Source organism: Petaurus breviceps, unplaced genomic scaffold (genome assembly GCF_028583685.1).
Source record: "Petaurus breviceps papuanus isolate PSGF00001 unplaced genomic scaffold, PetGlider_PUasm1.0 91133, whole genome shotgun sequence".
In the NCBI taxonomy this organism is placed as follows: domain Eukaryota; kingdom Metazoa; phylum Chordata; class Mammalia; order Diprotodontia; family Petauridae; genus Petaurus; species Petaurus breviceps.
In genome coordinates, this window is record NW_027187419.1 from 54,614,770 (window position 1) to 54,635,205 (window position 20,436).

At 37.6% G+C, this 20,436-nt stretch overlaps 1 protein-coding gene and 1 long non-coding RNA gene across 4 annotated transcripts in view; one reads left to right on the forward strand and one right to left on the reverse strand.

The window, feature by feature from the left end:
• MICU2 (mitochondrial calcium uptake 2) overlaps positions 1-342 on the reverse strand; it is a 201,140-nt gene extending 200,798 nt beyond the window's left edge. For all 3 annotated transcript variants that reach the window (XM_069080876.1, XM_069080875.1, XM_069080874.1), the window contains exon 1: positions 136-342. In XM_069080876.1, the coding sequence (XP_068936977.1) occupies positions 136-342 (207 nt within the window). The remainder of the gene's footprint in view (positions 1-135) is intronic.
• A 38-nt stretch (positions 343-380) lies between these two features.
• LOC138155586 (uncharacterized) overlaps positions 381-20,436 on the forward strand; it is a 46,442-nt gene continuing 26,386 nt past the window's right edge. Inside the window, exon 1 of the long non-coding RNA XR_011166881.1 lies at positions 381-517. This is a non-coding gene — a long non-coding RNA (uncharacterized lncRNA). The remainder of the gene's footprint in view (positions 518-20,436) is intronic.

Below are 20,436 nucleotides of genomic sequence, written 5' to 3' on the forward strand. Positions count from 1 at the left end.
ATTAAGAGCCCACCTCGGGGCAGGGAGCGGGAAGGACAGCGCCTTCCCCAGTAGCCCTCTCCCCTTAGGCCCCGCCCCTCGTCTCACGCCCCGCCCCCAGGGCGGCTCCTCTCACGCAGGGGTATTCAGTCTTACCTGCGCAAAGACTGTCAGGCAATGGCGTGCTGGGAGTTCTAGGTGTCCCTGGTACCAGACCACTCCTACTCCTGCCCCCGCTGCCCCCGCTAAAGCCACAGCCAGGGGGCCTGGCCGGGGAAGCGCCTGCCGGCCCTTGGAGAGGCCATGACGCAGACGACTGCCCCAAATCGCGATTAAAGCCGCTCTCCGCGCACTTGCCGCCATGTTCGCGGAAGTGTCAGCGCGAGGACTTTGGCTGCCTTCCTATTGAGGGATTGAGGAACCAAGGAGCCACTCCGGTGATACCTCCGCCGCCGCCGCCACTCCCGCCCCCGTCGCCGCTGGTCTCGCGAGAACAGCAACGGCCAGACCTTTGCCTCTCTGGCTTCCACCAGCCGGGGTACGCTGAGTCCCGGACTGCCGTCTGGGGAAAGGAGGGAGTGGTGACCTTTTCCTTTTCCTTCCCCCGAGAAGCGCAAGCACGCGCCCCAGCGTAACCCCCAGCATCGTACTGGGGAAAGGGTCCGGGAGACAGACCTCAGCGGGCAGGGAAGCGACCAGCAACCTTTCCTGAAACAGCAAAGTGCTAGGCACTGTCTAGAAAGTGGCCTTACCGTCAGTTAATAATTAGTGAGGGCCAGCACTTTTTTTTGGAGGGGGTGGAGTGTCTCAATCTGTAATGGCATATTAGAGGGAGCCTTCCGGTGCGGAAACTCCCTCCACTCTCCATTAGCTTGTGAACCATCTTTAGAGAAGGAGCTGTTTTTTTTTTTACTTTCTTTCTATCCTCAGCACTTAGCACAGTGCCCCACACATAGTAGGCATTTAATAAATGTTTCTCGACTTGATTTTGAGAAACTTTGCAGAAAAAAAAACCCCAAACCTCACTTCATTTCCAGAATCAGGCATTTTCTCTGATTGCCCCACATGCCCGGAATTTTTACTTCCCTTATCACTACCACTTGACTTACTCGGCTTCCTTCAAGTCTCAGTTCTAACTTCTGTAAGAAGTCCTTCCCTGTTTTCCTTAAACTTAGAGCCTTCCCTGTGAGACATAGCTTCCCTCCACAATTTATCTTGGATGTATCTTGTTTGTACATAGTTGTTTGCATATTGGTTCCTCCATTGGACTCTGAGCTTTACGTCAGGGACTTTTTTTTTGGTTTTTGTTCCCACTTATCACAGGGCCTGGCACGTAGTAGGGACTTATTAGCTACAGAAAAAAAATTTAAATCCTGAACTTGGCTCTTTCTGACAAGGAGCAGATTCAGTAGCATCTTCATTGACTTGACTACACAGCTGCACATAGAGAGGCACTTGGAAAACCTTAAAACTTTATAAATGTTTGCTAATATTGGGCTGTGGGGTGGGGAGACTAGAAGTTAAGTGACTTGTGTGGTTCAGACTTTAAAGTGATCTCCTCAGTACTTTTCATCTTGTATATATTTTTAATTTATCCTGGGTATCTGTTGTTGCCTCCCAGTAGAACATAAACTTGAAGACAAGAAATGTTTTTTGGTGTCATTGTATGGTCAAGAGGCAGCAGGGGCAAAATATGATAGAGAACAGAACCTGAAGACTTAAGTATTCCTGGGTTCAAGTCCTGCTAACCACATTGACTTTTAACCCTGGGCAAATCACATAGGCTCTCAGTTTCCTAGATAACTCATTGAGACTAAAAGGTACAAAGAAAGTGCCAGCCTGCATGGGTGAGGCAATTTCCTCATCTTATGCCAATGAAATCATAGGTTTAGTTCCTATCTCCTGATTAAGTCATATAGCTGGTATTGTGTGTGAAGAAGAATTTGAACTCAGGCCCTCAAACTCCATTAGTAAACAATCTGTTAATAGTCCCTTTAACATATTATAAAAATAGGCCATGTTCATGTATCTCCATCAGGCACTACTTTAGTCTGGGTTTTGATCATAAAGGATTCTAAGGAATCTCCTAGTTTTTCGTTCAATAATTCCCTACAATTTTGGTGTTGATCCCTTACTAGACTCCCACAAGGTCTGTGTCAACCAGTCAAAAGCATAGTATGGGTCGGCACTAGGAATGCAAATAAAACAGTCTCTGCCTTTAAAAAAAAAGTATTTTATTTCCCCCACAATTACATGTAAAAACAGTTTTTAACATTTGTTTTTATTTTAAAAGTTTTGAGTTCCAAATTCTATCCCTTCCCTCCCCGAGATTTCAAGCAATTTGATATGGGTTATACATGTGCAATCATGTAAAACATTTCCGTATTAATCATTTTGAGCAAGAACACTCACACAAAAAAGAAAGTGAAAAATAGTATTCTTCAGTCTGTATTCAGATAACAGTTCTTTTCTCTAGAGACAGATGGCATTTTTCATCATGAGTCCTTTGGTGTTCTTTTGGGTCATTATATTTCTGAGAATAGCCAAGTCTTTCACAGTTCATCATACAATATTGCTGTTACTGTATGCAATGTTCTCCTGGTTCTGCTCACTTCACTTTGTATCAGTTCATGTATACCTTTCCAGGTTTTTCTGAAATCATTCTGCTTGTCATTTCTTATATCACAATAATATTCCATTACAATCACATACCATGACTTATTCAGCCGTTCTTCAATTGAAAGGCATCCCCTCAATGTCCAATTCTTGACTACCACAAAAAAAAAACCCTGCTATAAATATTTTATGTACAAATAAGTCCTTTAAAAAAATTTCTTTGGTATACAGACTTAGCAGTGGTATTACTGGATCCAACAGTTTTCCCACATCCTCTCCAATATTTGTCATTTTTTTTGTCATATTAACCAATCTGATAGGTTTGAGGTGGCACTTCAGAGTTGTTTTAATTTGATTTCTCTAATCAATAGTGATTTAGAGTTTTGTTTTTGTTTTGTTTTTTGCTTTTTGGATTGGGGAAGGTAGGGCAATTTGGGTTAAGCAACTTGCTCAAGGTCAAACGGCTAGTTTTTGTGTTAAGTGTCTGAGGCCGGATTTGAACTCAGGTCCTCCTGACTCCAGGGTCCATGCTCTATTCACTGTGCCACCTAGCCGCCCCTAGAGTATTTTTTCATGTGATTACAGATAGCTTTGATTTCTTTGAAAACTGCCTGTTAATGTCCTTTGACAATTGGGGAATGACTTGTATTCTTATAAATTTGACTCAGTTCTCTATATATTTTAGAAATGAGGTCTTTATCAAAGAAACTTGCTGTAAAAATTCCCCCCCCCCCCCCAGTTTTCTGCTTTCCTTCTAATTTTGGTTGCATTGGTTTTACTTGTGCAAAAACTTTTTAATTTTATATAATCAAAATTTCTAAGCATTTAAACTTTAAAATTTTATATAATCAAAATAATCAATTTTACATTTCATAGTGCTCTTTATAACTTGTTTGATCCTAAATTCTTCCCTTATCCATATATCTGACAGATAAACTATTCCATGCTCTCCTAATTTGCTTATGGTATCACCCTTCATGTATAAATCATATGACCATTGTGACCTTATTTTGGTATTCCTTTAAGGAACTTAAGTACTATAGGGGAAAAGAACATGTATATAAATTTATTTATATTTTCATGTACATACTTATATTAAAAAAGAAGCATAGATATGAGTCTGATGACTTTGCATAGCCCTTCCTCACTTAAATCCAATTCACTTGCAAGCCATGGCATCACCTTCTTGATGTCATGGCCTATTCAAGAAGAAAGAATGAGCATCAACAATTCTGATAGCCTCCAATCTTTTTCATTTTCCAGGCTTCCACACAGCTGCAAACTTGATATTCCAAAAGCACAAGTCTGAGCATGTCATTTCCTTGCTCAAGAAGCTTCCGTGGTTCCATATTTCTTCTCAAATAACACACACATTCTTTTGTTTGGCATCAAATACTCCTTACAGTCTGGCTCCAGTCTATATTTCTAGGGTGATTGCATACTACTCCCCATCATGAGCTCTAGTTCCAACCCAACTGTTCTATTGTTCTTTCCCAGACAGGACATTCTATCTCCAGACTATACCCTGTGCCTGGAATGTTCTCTTCTTCTCTGCTTCTTGGAACTACTACCTCCCTTCAAGGCTCAGTTCAACTGCTACCCATAGGAGGGCTTTTGTGATCCATCTAGTTGTTAGAGCTTCCCTCAAAAAGTACTTTCTATTTATTTTGTATGAAATTAAACTTGAGGATAGGGATCGTTTTGTTTTTATCTTTATATTCCTTTTGCCTAGCTCAGTGTCTGGCACATAGTAGATGATTAATAAATACTTGTTGATTGTACTTAGCACATTCTTCCAGGCCAGACTAACTGGCTCATCTCTATGTTATCAGACTGCCCTAATTTCTTATAATCCCCTGCCTATTCTTTCTATACCAGCTAAGCAAACCTGTTTGCTGTCTCTTCCAAGCACCACCCATACCTCTAAGCATTTATTTGTACTGATGTCATCTGACAAGACAATGAAGGACAACCAACAACAATTGAAGTTACCCGAAAAAGCTGACCACCTTCTTTATTTCCTCTTAGTCATATCTTGCCCCTCTTATTTCTTAGGTGCAAGAACTTCCTCTATCAATGCATGCCACAACTGCCTTATAGCTTATATTTCTAGAAAGTTGCCTGAGGCTCAGAAAAGTCAAATGACTTGCTCATGGTCACACAACTCTTAAATGTCAGAGACAGAATTTGAGACTAGGTTTTCCCTAGTCCAAGTCCAGTAGTTGCTCCTCTACAATCCATTGCTTTCCTCTGGTTTTCAAATACAATTCAACTCATCTCCATCATTCTTAAATTGCTTCTTCAGAATCGGCTACGTGGTCCAGTAGATGGAGCTCTGGATCTAGACTAGAGCCAGGAAGACCTGAATTCTAATTTCATTTTAGGCACTTACTTGATCCTAGCCGAGACACTTATCCTCAGTTTGCCTCAGTTTCCTCATCTGTAATATGGGAATACCCACCTCACAAAATTGTTGTGAGAATCAAATGAAATAATATTTTGTAAAGCACTTAGCAGTGTCAGGCACATAGAAGCCATTATATGTAAACCGCTCCTATTTTTGGTAACTTCATTAACCAAGTCATCTTTCTACTTCCAGGCTATGTTAAGTGCTATGATAGACAAAGACAAAACAAGAAAGCATAGACATAAAATGCAACCCCAGTTGTCAAGGAACTTTTAAAAGAAAAACCTATAAAAAAGACTTGGAAAATAATTAGAACATAATACAAGATATATAAAAAAGCCACAAAATCTCAGTGGCTTGAAGAAGAAGCTTTAACTTGAGGAAGAAACTCTTCTAAAAACCAACGAATAAGTTGTCTAGCATTTGCTTGACAATCTCTAGTTAAGGAGGACCTGAGACCTTCTAAAAGTAACTCATTGTCTCCTTTTGAATGACTCTGATTAGCAAGTTTTTCCTTACATTAAATCTAAATTTTCTTCCCTTTAATATCCACTCGTTACTTCCATTCTGCTTTCTGGGGCTAAGCTGAACAAGTCTAATCCTGGTTTTACTTGATAGCCTTTGGAATACGTGAAGATAGGTATCTTGTCCCCCAAAGGCTATCAAGTAAAACCAGGATTAGACTTGTTCAGCTTAGCAGAACGGAAGTAACAAGTGGATATTAAAGGAAAGGAAATTTATACTTTTCATGTTGTAAATGCTCTTCCCAAAATATGTTGCCCAGAGCTGACCACAATATTCCAGATGGGATTTGAGAAAGACAAAATGGATTTTTGAACGTATGGGCAAATCTTTCAATTTAACAGGCTACAGGTACTCTTGGAAGTCAAAGAAATAAGTATCCAGGAATTATTAAGTACAAATGACTGTGTTCATAATAATAATAAAATAAATGATAGCAAACATTTATGTAGCACTTTTAAGATTTGCAAAATACTTTACATGTGGTTTCTCATTTGATTTGATCCTCACAATAACCTTTGAGGTAGATGCTGTTACCCCCATTTTACAGAGCTTTTCACATACACAGAGAAGAATTTTTAGTTTGGTGGTTGATGCTTAAATGCACTAAGAGGAGGTAGTAATCAAGTCAGGTGTACAATCATTTCTAGTTAAATGGAACAACAATTTTATACAAGTCTTTCTGAAACGCATGGAACCAGGAGCTATGAATATGTCATCATATCTAAGTCAACATTTCCTTGGAACTTCCCTTCCCCTCCCCAATTCTTTACATGACAGAAAGAAAATTTACCTCTCTCTAATGCTTAACCATCTTTCAAGGTTCAACTCAAATTAAATCTCCTTTATGAACCTTCCTCACTGCTCCAGATTCTTTGAGATTTCCCTCCTGAATTCTTTTGACATTTAGTCTGAATGACAGGATTTATTAAACAATTATATATCTTTGTACATATCTTGTGACCTCAACTAGCCCTAGAGGTTTAGCACCATGTTATAAAAAAAAAAAGCTCTCACAATGCCTAGGGCTTGAGTTCATATCTTAGTTCTGCCATTTTATACAGACAAGCAATCTCTATAACTTGGTTTCTTATCTGTAAAATAAAGAGTTGGAATAGGTGGCTTCTAAAGAATGGTTCTAGATCTAAATCTACGATGTGGTTATATTGGGTTATATAAGTCTTCTCTTGCTCTTGGGCCAGCTGCTTAGTGAGGATGACTAAAGATTACACATTTTCAAGGTTACTAGTCCAGGTCCCAATGATTTCATACATAACCCCAAATTTCAATCCAGAAGAAATAATACCATTGGTCAAGTCGTATCCATCATAATGAATCCACATTAAAGAAAAAGGGTGAATTAAATCCAATAAGGATGTATCAAGTGCCTACTTTATGAAAGACTTTTAACTACTTTTTAACAAAGTAGTCCCTGTCCTTAAGGAACTTATGTTCTGCTGATAGACACGACATGACAAAAATAAGTATATGTAAGATAATTTCAAGATGAGAGAACACTAACAACTGGGGTTATCAAGAAAACTTTTGGGGGCGGCTAGGTGGCATGGTGAATAGAGCACCAGTCCTGGAGTCAGGAGGACCCAAATTCAAATCTGGCCTTAGACACTTAAAACTTACTAGCCATGTGACTTTGGGCAAGTCACTTAACCCCAATTGCCCTGCCTTCCCCCTCAAAAAAAAAAAATTATTGTTCCCCAATTGCCCTCCGAAAAGAAAAAAGCAAGCAAGATTTTGTATGAGAGGTGGTACCTGAGCTGCGATGTGAAGGAAGCTAGGGATTCTCAGTAGTGGGGATAAGTGGAGGGAGACCATTCCAGGGAAGAGGAAAAGCAAATGAAAAGGTTGGGATTGAATGTCTTAAAGAAGAATGTAAGGAGGAAGCCTGCCAGAGTCTAACACCCAGGTTAATTTAGCAAAATTTTAGAGTTTTCATCCAGGAGAGATCTATCTATTGCAATAATTTTTCTGAGAAAGTTCACTTATTCTGTATTGTCTGATGTAGTGTCATTTCTATATTTTCTCTGATTTCTGTTTTCCATTAGCTTGGATATATGGACTTATTTGCTATGTGTGATTGTGTGTGTGTGTAATTGGCATTTGTTGGTAAGGAAGTCAAGTGTAGCCTACATGGGTGGCACACATCACATCCTTCACATCTCTATATTTTCTCATTTGGTGATCTCATCAATTCCTATGTGCTGATTATCATCTCTATGCAGACGATTCTTAGATCTATATATCCAGCTATCTTTAAAAAAAAAATAAGTATTCTATTTTTCCCCAATTACGTGTAAAAAGAATTTTCTACATTTGTTTTTAAAATTGAATTCTGAATTCTCTCCTCTCCCCCCTCTTTGAAAAGGCAAATAATTTTATATAGATTATACATGTGTAGCCATGTAAAACATAGTTCCATATTAATCATATTGTAAAAGAAAACATAGACCAAAATAAAAACATAAGAAAAATAAGGTTAAAAAAGAGTATGCTTTGATCTATATTCAGATTCCATTAGTTTGTTCTCTGGGAATGAATAGCATTTTTCATCTTAAATCCTTCTAATTTATCTTAGATCATTGTATTGCTAAGAATAGCTTAAGTCATTAACAGTTGATCGTCTTACAATATTGCTGTTACTATGTACAATGTTCTGCTGGTTCTACTCATTTTACTTTTTATCAGTTCATATAAATCTCCAGGTTTTCCTGAGAGCATCTAGCTCATCATTTCTCATAGCACAATAGTATTCCATCACAATCATATACCACAAATTGTTCAGCTGTTCCCCAACTGATGGACATCCCCTCAATTTTCAATTCGTTGGAAAAGAGCTGCTATAAATATTTGGTATAGTTCCAAATTGTTCTACATAATGATTGAATCAGTTCACAACTCCATATACAGGGCATTCGTGTCTTAATTTTCCCCACATCCTCTCCAATATTTGTCATTTTCCTTTTCTGTCCTATTAGCCAATCTAGTAGATGTGAGATAGTACCTCAGTATTGCTTTAATTTGTGTTTCTCCAGTCAACAGTAATTTGTAGCATTTTTTCATATTCCTATAGGTAGCTTTGATTACTTCATCTGAAAATTTAATGGTTTTTTTTTATCATTTGTCAGTTGGAGAAATGACTCTTGTTTTTTATAAAATTGACTCATTTCCCTACATATTTGAGAGATGAGGCCTTTCTTAGGGAAAATTGTTTCAAGAATTTTTTTCACAGTTATGATTGCTAACTTATCTCCCTCCATCCTGTTTGCCCCCATTTATTCTATTCTCTCTCTCCTTTTAACCTGTCCTTCCTCAAAAGTGTTTTGTTTCTGACTACTACTTCTTCCTATTCACCCTCCCTTCTATGAGCACTTACCCCCCTACCCCTTATTCCACTCCTTTCCTACTTTCCTGTAGGGTAAGATAGATTTATATACCCAGTTGAATGTGTATATTATTCCCTTTTTGAGCCAAGTCCAGTAAGAGTAAGGTTCAAATGTTCCCTGCCACCTTCCCTCCAATGTAAAAACTCTTTCTTGCTTCCTTTATCTGAGATAATTTGCCCTATTATGCCTCTCCCTTTCTGCCAGTGCATTCCTTTTTCTCATCCCTTAATTTTATTTTTTTAGATACCATCTCAATCATATTCAACTCCCACCTGTGCCTTCTGTCTATATACACTCCTTCTAGCTGCCTTAATAATGAGAAAGCTCTTATGAGTTACAAGTATCATCTTCCCATGTAGGAATGTAAACAGTTTAACTTAAGCCTCTTATGATTTTCCTTTTCTGTTTCCCTTTTTATGCTTTTCTTGAGTCTCGTATTTGGAAGTCAAATTTTCTATTCAGCTCTTGTCTTTTCATTAGGAATACTTGAGAGTTCTCTATTTCATTTAATGTCCATTAGCCCCCTGCCCCAGAAGGATTGTACTCAGTTTTACTAGATTGATGATTCTTGGTTGTAATCTTAGCTCCTTTGCCTTCTGGAATATTATCTTCTAAGTTCTCCAGTACTTTAATGTAGAAGTTGCTAAATATCATATTATCTTGACTGTGGCTCCACAAAACTTGAATTTTTTTTTTCCTGGCTGCATGCAATATTTCCTCTTTGACCTGGGAGTTATGGAATTTGACTCTAATATTCTTGGGGATTTTCATTTTGAGATCTCTTTCAGGAGATGACAGTAAACTTTTCAACTTCTATTTTACCCTCTGGTTCTAAAATATCAGGACAGTTTTCCTTGATAATTTCTTAAAAGATGATATTTAGGCTCTTTTTAAATTTTTATTATGGCTTTCAGGAAGTCCTATAATTTTAAAATTTTCTCTCTCTTGGATCTCTTTTCCAGGTCAGTTGTTTTTCTAATGAGATATTTCACATTACCTTCTATTTTTTTATTCTTTTGGTTTTGTTTTATGGTTCTTTTGATGTCTCATAGAATTTTTAACTTCCACTTGTCCAATTCTAATTTTTAAGGAATTATTTTCTTTAGTGAGGTTTTGTCTCTCCTTTCCCATTTGGCCAATTTTATTTTTTAAGGAGTTTTTTCTTCAGTGAATTTTTGTACCTCTTTTTTCAATTGTCAAATTCTGTTTTTCAAAGCAGTCTTCTTCTAATTGAATTTTTGTACCTCTTTTACTATTTGACCTATTCTGCTTTTTAAGGTTTATTTTCTTCAGTATTTTTTTATGTCTCATTTACCAAGCTATTGACTCTTTCTTGATTTTCTTGCATCTCTGTTATTTGTCTTCCCAATTCTTCCTCCACCTCTCTTACTTGATTTTCAAAATCCTTTTTGAACTCTTCCATGGCCTGAGACAAATTCATATTTTTCTGAGACTTTGGATGTAGGAGTTTTGACTTTGCTGTCTTCTGAGTGTGGGTTTTGATCTTCCTTGTCATCATAGTAACTTTCTGTATTTAGAATTTTTTTCTGTTTACTCATTTTACCAGTCTATTTATTGACTTTTAACTGTTTGCTAAAGTGAGGCTCTGCTTTTAGGATGGAGAGCACACTGTCCTAAGCTTCAGGAGTTTTGTGCAGCTGTTTTCAGAGATACTTCTAGGGACCTGTAAATTTTTAGTTCTTCCATGGTGGTATGATCTAAAGAGACGTGAGTTTACTACTCTCCTTCCCTGTGCTCTGGCATGTGAGTGACCACAAGCACTCTTTTCCACCATGGAACTATCACTAGGGTCCCTGTTTCCCTGCAGCTGCAATATCTAGTTTTCTAGTGCTTCTTCTGGCCCTGGAACTGTCACCCAGGATTGTGACTCAGATCCCAGTATCAGAAGAGCAACAAAATCCTGCCCCTCACTGCCAGCAAAGAGATCCCTGTAATCTATTTCTCTAGTTGTTCAACCCCCTTACCATAGTAATAGAGTTCCTGTTGTGAGGAGCTATCACATGACCCCAAATTCTTCATGCTGCCCTCTTCCCATTCAATTGTGAGCACCTTGAGAGTACAGAACTCCCAGAACTTAGCACAGTGCCAGGCATATAAAAGGTTCTTAATAAATGCTTGGTGATTGACTGTCAATAGCATTGAGCTATGATATTGGGTGAGGGGGAAACATGGACTTTCTTCCCTGGTACTACTATGAGTTATTTAAATAATACAGATCTGATGGGAAAGGAAATTGCCCCTTTAACAACACCAAACTCTTTTTCTTTCTAGGCAGAATTTAAGCTCTTAGAGGAATGTTATAAGGCTAGAAGCCTATATGAGTCTCTAGGGGTAAAAAGTGGGACTAGCCAAAATGGTGGAGGGAAGTTGCCTCTCTAGCAGAGCTACGTTCATTTTCCTACCAAGTGGTATCCAAATTACAGGATGATTCTACTAGTTTGAAGCACTATATGTGTCTCTGGGGAGAAGATGACACTTGCCAGGGAGTTGGGAGAATTTCACTGATTGTTTATGGGATACTGTGGGTCCTTTGTGTTTTCTGCATTCTGTTTGTGAGATGAGATAAATACTATCCTATATTTACTATTCGTTGTTATCTTGAGTGCTCAGATAGGAACTGGGAACCCTTTTATCTACATTAATGAGGACCTAGGCATAAACTAGATTCTAATATTCAAAGAGTTATAATTTTGGAAGATGGTCTCAAAGCTGAACTGGAGCTACATAAACCCAGAGCTTGGGGCACTGGGCCACAAATATCATAAGCAAAACTTCTTAACAACTAGAGTTGTTTAAAATTGGAATGTGCTGCCTTGGGAAATAATAGGTTCTCTACCCCTGGATTAGACCATTTGTGATGTGTACTGTAGAGGGGATTCTTGTTCAACTATGGGCTATTTGGTCTCTAACTCTGAAATTCTGTGATTCTGATTCTGATTCTAATTCTAGCTTCTAAGTCCTCAGGCTTATCAGTGTTTGAGTACTGTCTGGTTTGTATATAATTCCTGGCACAAAGTAAATGCTTAATAAATGCTCAATCCCTGTCTTTCTGTCTCTCTGTCTTTTTCTCTGTATCCTTCCATCTCTGTTTTTCTCTCTATATCTGTTGATCTCTCTATGCCTATCTCTTTATCTCTTGGCATACCTTCTCATTGTGACACGACATGGAAATTAACCTGGTTTCTTGAACTCTATGCCAGTGTAACACAAGCAGTTTCTACCAAGATGTTGTTCGGTCATGTCTAACTCTTTGTGACTCCATTTGGGGTTTTCTTGGCAAAGATACTGGAGAGGTTTGCCATTTCCTTCTCCAGATCATTTTACAAACAGGGTTAAGTGACTTGCCCATAGTCACATTGGCTAGAAAGTATCTGAGGTCAGATATGAACTCGGGAAGATAAGTCTTTCTGATTCCAGGCCTGACAGTATATCCACTGTGCCACTAGTGATAGACTGTTTACCAGGGACTAACCTAGCTTAATATTGAGATACGCTTCCCCTTTGGGCTAGCTGTTAGACAATACATTCTTTGGTTATGGCCACTCATTCTCAAGTATATGTACTTTAGGCTCTGTTTTTCTCCATTTTTGATGAGGAGTAGCTTAGACAAGACAAACTGAATTGTAACACTTTCCTTGCATATATTTTTACTTTCTAGTTGCTTCAGTCTTTTGAGTAAATATATTTACTTAATGCTCCTCATTGTCCATGATTCAATGCAAACTATTCTCTCTAAAGCTTTGAATTATCTCTTAATTGTCTGATAATGGTTTTTTCTCATCCTACCCTACCTTTGTAGTGTTTAACACTTTTGACTACCCTTTTCTCCTTGTTGCTCTCTCCTTTGTGGGTTTTTGTGACTGATTCTTACACATTCTTATCAATCTCCTTTCCTAGTTCATCTTCCATTCCAGATCCCCTAACTTTATGTGTCTCAGGGTTTTATCCTGTGTTCTCTTCTATTCTCTATATTCTCTCTCTTGATAACTTCATCTTCCATAAGCTTAATTATTTTTGTTTTCCACATTTCTCAATCCGGTAGCTTTCTTGAGCTTACCACATTCCAATTACTTATTGGATATTTCATACTAAATGTCTGATGAACAAACTTCATAATCTCAAACTTAATATATCCAAAATAGAATTCATGATGTTTCCCTGAAAATTGACCCCTCTTCTAAATTTTATGTCAAGGATGCTACCATGTTTCCAGTCCTATAGGTTCATAACTTTAGCATCATTCTGGACTCTTCTCTCTTTTTCACCCCACATATCTAATCAATTTCCAAGTCTTATCATATTTGCCTCCACAATATCAATCATATCCATACCCTTGTCTCTACCAACACACTAATTCAGGCCTTTATCACATCTTTCTTGCAATTTTGTGATAGCCTCCCAATTTGTCTCTTTGCTTCAAATATCTCTCTAATTCATTCTCCACCAAACTCTTTCCAAAGTGATTTTCCTAAAGAACAAGTCTGACCATGTTACTCCATTACTAAACAAACCCCAATGGCTCCTTGTTTGGAGGATTTAGGTGGCACAGGAGATAGAGAGCTGGACTTCGAGTCAGAAAGACCTGAATTCAAATCCAACCACAAGCTACTTACCATCTGTGCAACCCTGGAAAAGTCACTTAACCTCTGTCTTCTCAGTTTCTTCTGTAAAAGAGGATAATAATAGCAATTACCTCCCCGGTTGTTGTGAGGATTAAAGGAGATAGTAAAGCACTTTCGAAAGTTTAAAGTGCTATAAATGCTAGCCATTATTGCCTCTAGAGTCAAATATAAGATCCTCTTGTTAATTTTTAAAGCCCATCATAAACTGGCCCCAAACTATTTTTCCAAACAGATTATACATTACACCCATTCCCATGAACAATGGTTCAGACAAACTCTCCTTCCTGATCTTCACATACAGAACTATCACCCATCTTTGCATTGGCTGCAAGTACTCTCACCTCATCTCTGCCTTTTAAAATACCTCCTTTCATTTAAAATTCCACTTAAATCATGCCTTCTTCATGAAGTCTTTCCTGATTTTTCTCTCCTACCAATTATTGGGAACCATCCCTCCTCCATTCCCCCATTTGCCTTGGATTCGCTTTGAGATGCAATGAGACAAGTGTGTTACAGTGGGTTCTAGTCATTACAGATGGTATGGATTATAAACATTCTCACAGTGTTTCACTTGAGGCCTCACATCTCTCATATAGTGAGGCATTCCATTTTTTTCTCCTGGATTTTACTTGCTCACTCCAACCTAGAATGCCACCACCTGGTTACATTCAAACTCTATTACAGTTTATGGGTAACCCTGTTGAGGGGAAATAAACATTTCCTACTTACCATTCTAGTTCTTGAGCCCCCATCCAGTGTGTTTCTAATTTACACAATTAGTCACTTACAAGGTAACATATCCACATAGTGATAGTTACACTTTCATTCACTCACAATAATTATATTCTTAGATCTTAAACATAATCATTTTCTTAATAATAAAGGAGAATATTATAGATACAATATATTATAGTATTAGTGTGCATAATACATTAATATATTAAAGCAAATACATCACAATTCACAAATAAACCCAGATCACATTTTCATTTCAATACACTCAATAGCTATAGTGATGAGTGGGTACACACTTATAGGAACACAGCAATGAAACACATGTGCTTCATGCTTATTGGTCCATTTAAGAACATCTGTACTGTATGAAATTGATTCTCTGCTCACTACTTGACTTGTTTCTCACCATTCTTCAGCTGGAGAAGTCCTGTTCTCTACTTGAACATAGCCTTTATTCACTATGGGGATGCTACATTATTCAGTCAGAATGAAGCTGACAGTAAAACAATTGAGGCTCACTCTAAGCTAGTTCAGCAGCCTAGGACACTTGCAAAACTCTGTCTGCTTTTCCTTCTCAAGCCAGAGGTGGCAGCAGAGAACAAGTTCTTTTGAAAATCTTCACCTTTCTTCAACTCTAGGTGGCGCTGAAGGGCAATAACTGTCACTAGCTCACATGCGACATAGTTGCCTTTATTTAACTCAAATTTTCTGCATGAATAATTACCTCTCCAGATTTACCTGGTGTATCAGTTGTAAGTCTAACAACTGGATTAATATTTTTATATTTTTATTCTTCGTTCTAAATTTCTAGGTGTTTTATTGTCGATATTATATGATGGTAACTTTGCTTTTAGATAACTAGATAACATAGATAACTTTTTAGATAATAGTTTATTATCGTCCCCTAATTATGTAATCTATTTTTCTACAACTGGTATACCAGGGTAAAATGGGGTTTCTTTTGGGCCCAGTCGTCCCTCATTATCTTTTGAATGTTTATTCTTCTGTGATTTCCATTTTCTTTTTGACTGAAATACCAACCCCAACTATTGGGATTAGTGAACCTCTAGAGGGTACCCACATGCATTACATCACTGTCATTTGAACTGCAGCCTTCCTCAGTTCTAGAAGCAGTTATTGGTTTTATAACAGCAATATATTTTTTGTTAGCCATTGTTACTGTTTCTTGAATGCTAATACTGATTTTTAGTAGTCTGAATCCTGCTTCAATGTAGCAAGTAGCTTCTTTTTTGGGTAATTTAATAATTTTATTAATAATGCCAGTATTTTAGTAAAAGGATGCTCATTTGGTATCTCTCTCTTAGACCAAAGACAATCATGATGGAGCAGGCTCACCGTTTTCATCACCTCTCCATGCCCTGGAACACGATAGGAACTTCATAAAAAAAAATAGTATTTTATTTTCCCCCAGTTACATGTAAAAACAATATTTAACATTCATTTTGAAAAATTTGAATTCCAAATTCTCTCTCTTCCTCTCTCCTCACCCCTCCTCATTGAGAAGGCAAGCAATTAGATAGAGGTTATATATTTATAGTCATGCAAAACATATTTGTAATAGTCACGTTGTGAAAGAAAGCATAGACAAAAAATAACCCACACTTCCCCACACCCCCAAACTCAAGAAAAATAAAGTAAAAAAAAAAGGATGCTTCAATCTAAATTCAGATACCATCAGTTCTTTCTCTGGGAATAGATAGCATTTTTCATCATAAAACCTTCAGAGTTGTCTTATATATCATTGTATTGCTGAGAATAGCTAAGTCATTCACAGCTGATCATCTTAAAATACTGCTGTTACTTTGTATACAGTACATTTCACTTTGCATCAGTCCATGAAAGTCTTTCCAGGTTTTTCTTAGGGCATCCTGCTCATCATTTCTTATAGTACAATAGTATTCCATCATAATTAATTACCGCAATTTGTTCAGCCATTCCTCAGTTGCTGGGCATCCTCTCAATTTCTAATTCTTTGCCCCCAGAAAAAAGAGTTGCTATAAATATTTTTGTACATATACATCCTTTTCCTTTTTAAAAATCTCTTTTGGGATACAGACCTAGTAGTGGTATTGCTAGGTCAAAGGGTATATACATGGTTTTATAGCCCTTTGGACATAGTTCCAAATTGCTTTACAGAATGAATCAGTTCACAATTCCACCAACATTGCATTAGTATCTCATTTTTAAAAAATTAAATTTTATGTTTATTTTTAGTTTACATCATTAATTTCCTCAAGATTTGAGTTATAAATTTTCTCCCCATCTTTCCCCTACCTACCACCCCAAAATAGCAATCCCACTGTATACTCCCTCCCCCAATCTGCTCTCTCCTATATTCTCCCCAATTCCCCCTCCAACTTTCTTGTAGGGCAAGATGGATCTCCATACCCCAGTGCCTGTATATCTTATTTTCCAGTTGCATGTAAAAAAAATAAAATGTTTTTAAAGGTTTGATTTAAAACTTTGAATTCTAGATTCTCTGCCTTCCTCCCTTGTCACCCACCCTTACTGGGAAGATAAGCAATTCAATATAAATTGTACATGTGTAGTTATGCAAAACATTTCCATAGTGGATATATTGTGAAAAACTGACTATATTTCCCTCCATCCTAAACACCCCCCCCCACTTGTTCTATTCTCTACTTTCACCCTGTCCCTTTTCAAAAGTGTGTTCTTCTAAATACCCTCCCCCCCCAACCTGCTCTCTCCTCCACCATCTCACCTCTCATCCCCTTCCCCCCTACTCTCCTCTGGGGCAAGATACCCAATTTAGTGTGTATGTCATTCCCTCCCTAAGCCAAATTCAATGAGGTTAAGGTTGACCCATCCCCTTTTGCCTTCCTGTTCTTCCCTCCATTGTAACAGTTATCCCTTGCCACTTCTATGTGATATAATTTACCCCATTCTGTCTCTCCCCATCTCCTCTCATTATATTCCTCTCTCACCTCTCAATTTCACCTTTTATATATCATTCCTTTCTATTCAACTGATCCTGTGCCCTCTGTCTATGTATACCTGTACAATATATACACACACTCACATATGTATTCATATGCCCATATACCCTCCTATATAGACATATATGTGTATGTGTGTATACATATATATGTACATTTATATTCTCTTCAACTATCCTCATACTGAGAAAAGTTTCATAAGTTACAATGATTGTTTTTCCATGTAGGAATGTAAATAGTTCAACTTTGATAAGTTCTTTATGATTTCTTTTCCCTGCTTACCTTCTCATTCTCCTCTTGCTTCTTGTATTTGAATGTCAGATTTTCTATTCGACTCTGGTTTTTTTCATCAAGATTGCTTGAAAGTCCTCTATTTCATTGAATAATCATATTTTCCCCTGAAACATGATACTCAGTTTTGCTGGGTAGGTGATTCTTGGTTTTAATCCTAGCTCCTTTGACCTCCGGAATATCATATTCCAAGCCCTTTGATCCCTTAATGTAGCAGCTGCTAGATTCTGTGTTATCCTGATTTTGTCCCCACAATATTCAAATTGTTTCTTCTTGGCTGCTTGTAATATTTTCTCCTTGATCTGGGAACTCTGGAATCTGGCTATAATATTCCTAGGAGTTTTCTTTTTGGGATTTTTTTTAAAGAGGTGATTGGTGGATTCTTTCAACCTCTATTTTGCCCTCTGGTTCTAAAACATCAGGGAAATTTTCCTTGAGAATTTCTTGAAGGATGATTTCTAGGTACTTTTTTTGATCATGGCTTTCAGATAGTCGAATAATTTTTAAATTATCTCTCCTGGATCTATTTTCCAGGTCAGTGATTTTTCCCATGAGATATTTCACATGGCCTTCTATTTTTTTCATTTGTTTGGATCTGTTTAATAGTATCTTGATTTCTCATAAAGTCATTAGCTTCAATTTGCTCCAATCTAATTCTGAAGAAATTATTCTTTTCAGTGAGCTTTTGAAATTCTTTTTACATCTGGCAAATTCAGCTTTTTAAGGCATTTTTCTCCTCATTGACTTTTTGGGCCTTTTTTTTTTTTACCATTTGAGTTAATCTATTTTTTAAGGTGTTATATTCTTTAGTCAGGTTGTTGACTCTCTTTTCATGATTTTCTTGCATCATTCTCATTTCTCTTCCCAATTTTTCCTCCACTTCTCTTACTTGATTTTCAAAATCCTTCTTGAGCACCTCCATGGCCTGTAACCAGTTCATGTTTTTCTTGGAAGCTTTTGGTGAGTTCTGACTTCATTGTCTTCCTCCTGTTCCATGCTTTCATCCTTTTTGTCCCCCAAAAAGGAATATAAGATTTGACTGCTGTGCTTGCTTTGCTTTCTTTGCTTGCTCATGTTGCCACTCAATTACTTGACTTTTGTGCTCTTTGCCACAGTAGAACTCTGCTTCCAGAGGGAAGAGCTTTGTCCCAAATTGCTGAGGTTTTCACATTTGCCAGAGCTATTAGGAGGGTGGCATCTCTACAGCCCCCACACACTCTTGCTTACTGGTCACATACCTCAGGACCACCACCCAAGACTGTGATCCTTATCCAGGCAGGTTAAAAGCAAGAGCAATTACCCTCTGAATGGTCTCTTGGCTCCCTATGATCTGCAGGCCAGGAGCTCTGAAGCAGCCATGTGGAGGCAGCTGCATGGCTGCTACATCTCTGCCACTTCTCGCCAGACCTCACCTCCATCCCTGCCAGTTCCAACAGAGTTCTACACTGACCTCTGGCTTTTTCTTTGGCATTTATGGGTTGATAATTCTGGAAACCATCACTGCTGATGATATACTCTCCCAAAGTCTACTATAGATGGTAGTAGGGGCCACCTTGGGGCTAAAACCACGGGCTTACATGGGGCTGGACTTGGCTGCCATCACTCTACAATGAACCCTTTCTGTCCACCTTCCGGGCTGCCTTCAGGGGGAGATTTGTTTCTCTCTGTCACTTTGTGGGTTCTGTAGCTCTAAAATTTGTTTAGAGTCATATTTTATAGGTATTTGGTTATGGAGAGAACTCACTGAGTTTTCCTGCTTCTACATTGCCATCTTGGCTCTGCCCCCAATATCTCATTTTTATCACATCCAACATAGCAAGTAGCTTCTTCTGATGTATCACTTGAATTTATGGTAAGAGTTTTGTGCACATAATTCTCAATTTTTTAGTTCAACTATTTCATGGTTAATCTCCAGCTGATTCTCAAATTTCTTCATTACTTCAAAGATTTTTTCCCTCAAAACTTCGTAATTTTGTTTCATTCCTTGGAAACAAACCAGATCTTATGTGGTCTCTTAACTTGTGATACTGGTTCCATGGGTATTAGTTTTCTCTGAACAAAGTGACAATTCTCTTGAGTGCACATAACACACTGGGTAGTCCACAATTATAGTACAGTATAGTTCTTCTAATGGTATCGTAATGGTAGTGTTCCTGCATCAACTAGTGGTTACTTAGTTGAAGATGTAGTCATTTCTTCTGTGTTCAGGGTACAGAATGACCTCTATCTCTTTTTTCCTGTTCCTGCTTTTCAGAGTTCAGTTTCTGGAATTAAATTTCTCATTTACAAAAATTGAATTTCTCTTGCTAATATACACAAAACTCTAATGTCCATCCAAATAGTAGTTAAAAGAAAAGATACCTTATTTATCCATTGTTTATACTAGGCTGGTGATCTTGCATCAAATGGTCTGGTTCTTTAGTATTTTATTCTTAGTCTACTCTAACTGAAATGTATGGCATATTCTATTAATTATCAGGGTATTCATGTATTCTTTATTCTGAACCTTCCCAATCTGAAGTGACCCTTTTAATATCTGTAGCACACAAGTGGAATGATGTACTAGAGCTGTCATTGGATTTTTAGTATGTTTAATCTATTTTTAATAGTTCATCAAAATTTGGCATTTTTTCATTAACCTGACAAACTAGATATACCTTTAACCACTGGAAATTTGGAAATATACCATGTCTAGGCGTACTTGTTCCATTTAAATGGCATCTGCTTCTTCAAATTTAACTGATTCTTTTGTTACTAATCTTTGAAACTAACTGTTAATACTATCAACAAATTCAAAATGTCTTTCATCTTTTTTGCTGGAAAGTAAATTGAATAAAACTATCATATGCTTGTTGTGGTGTCCT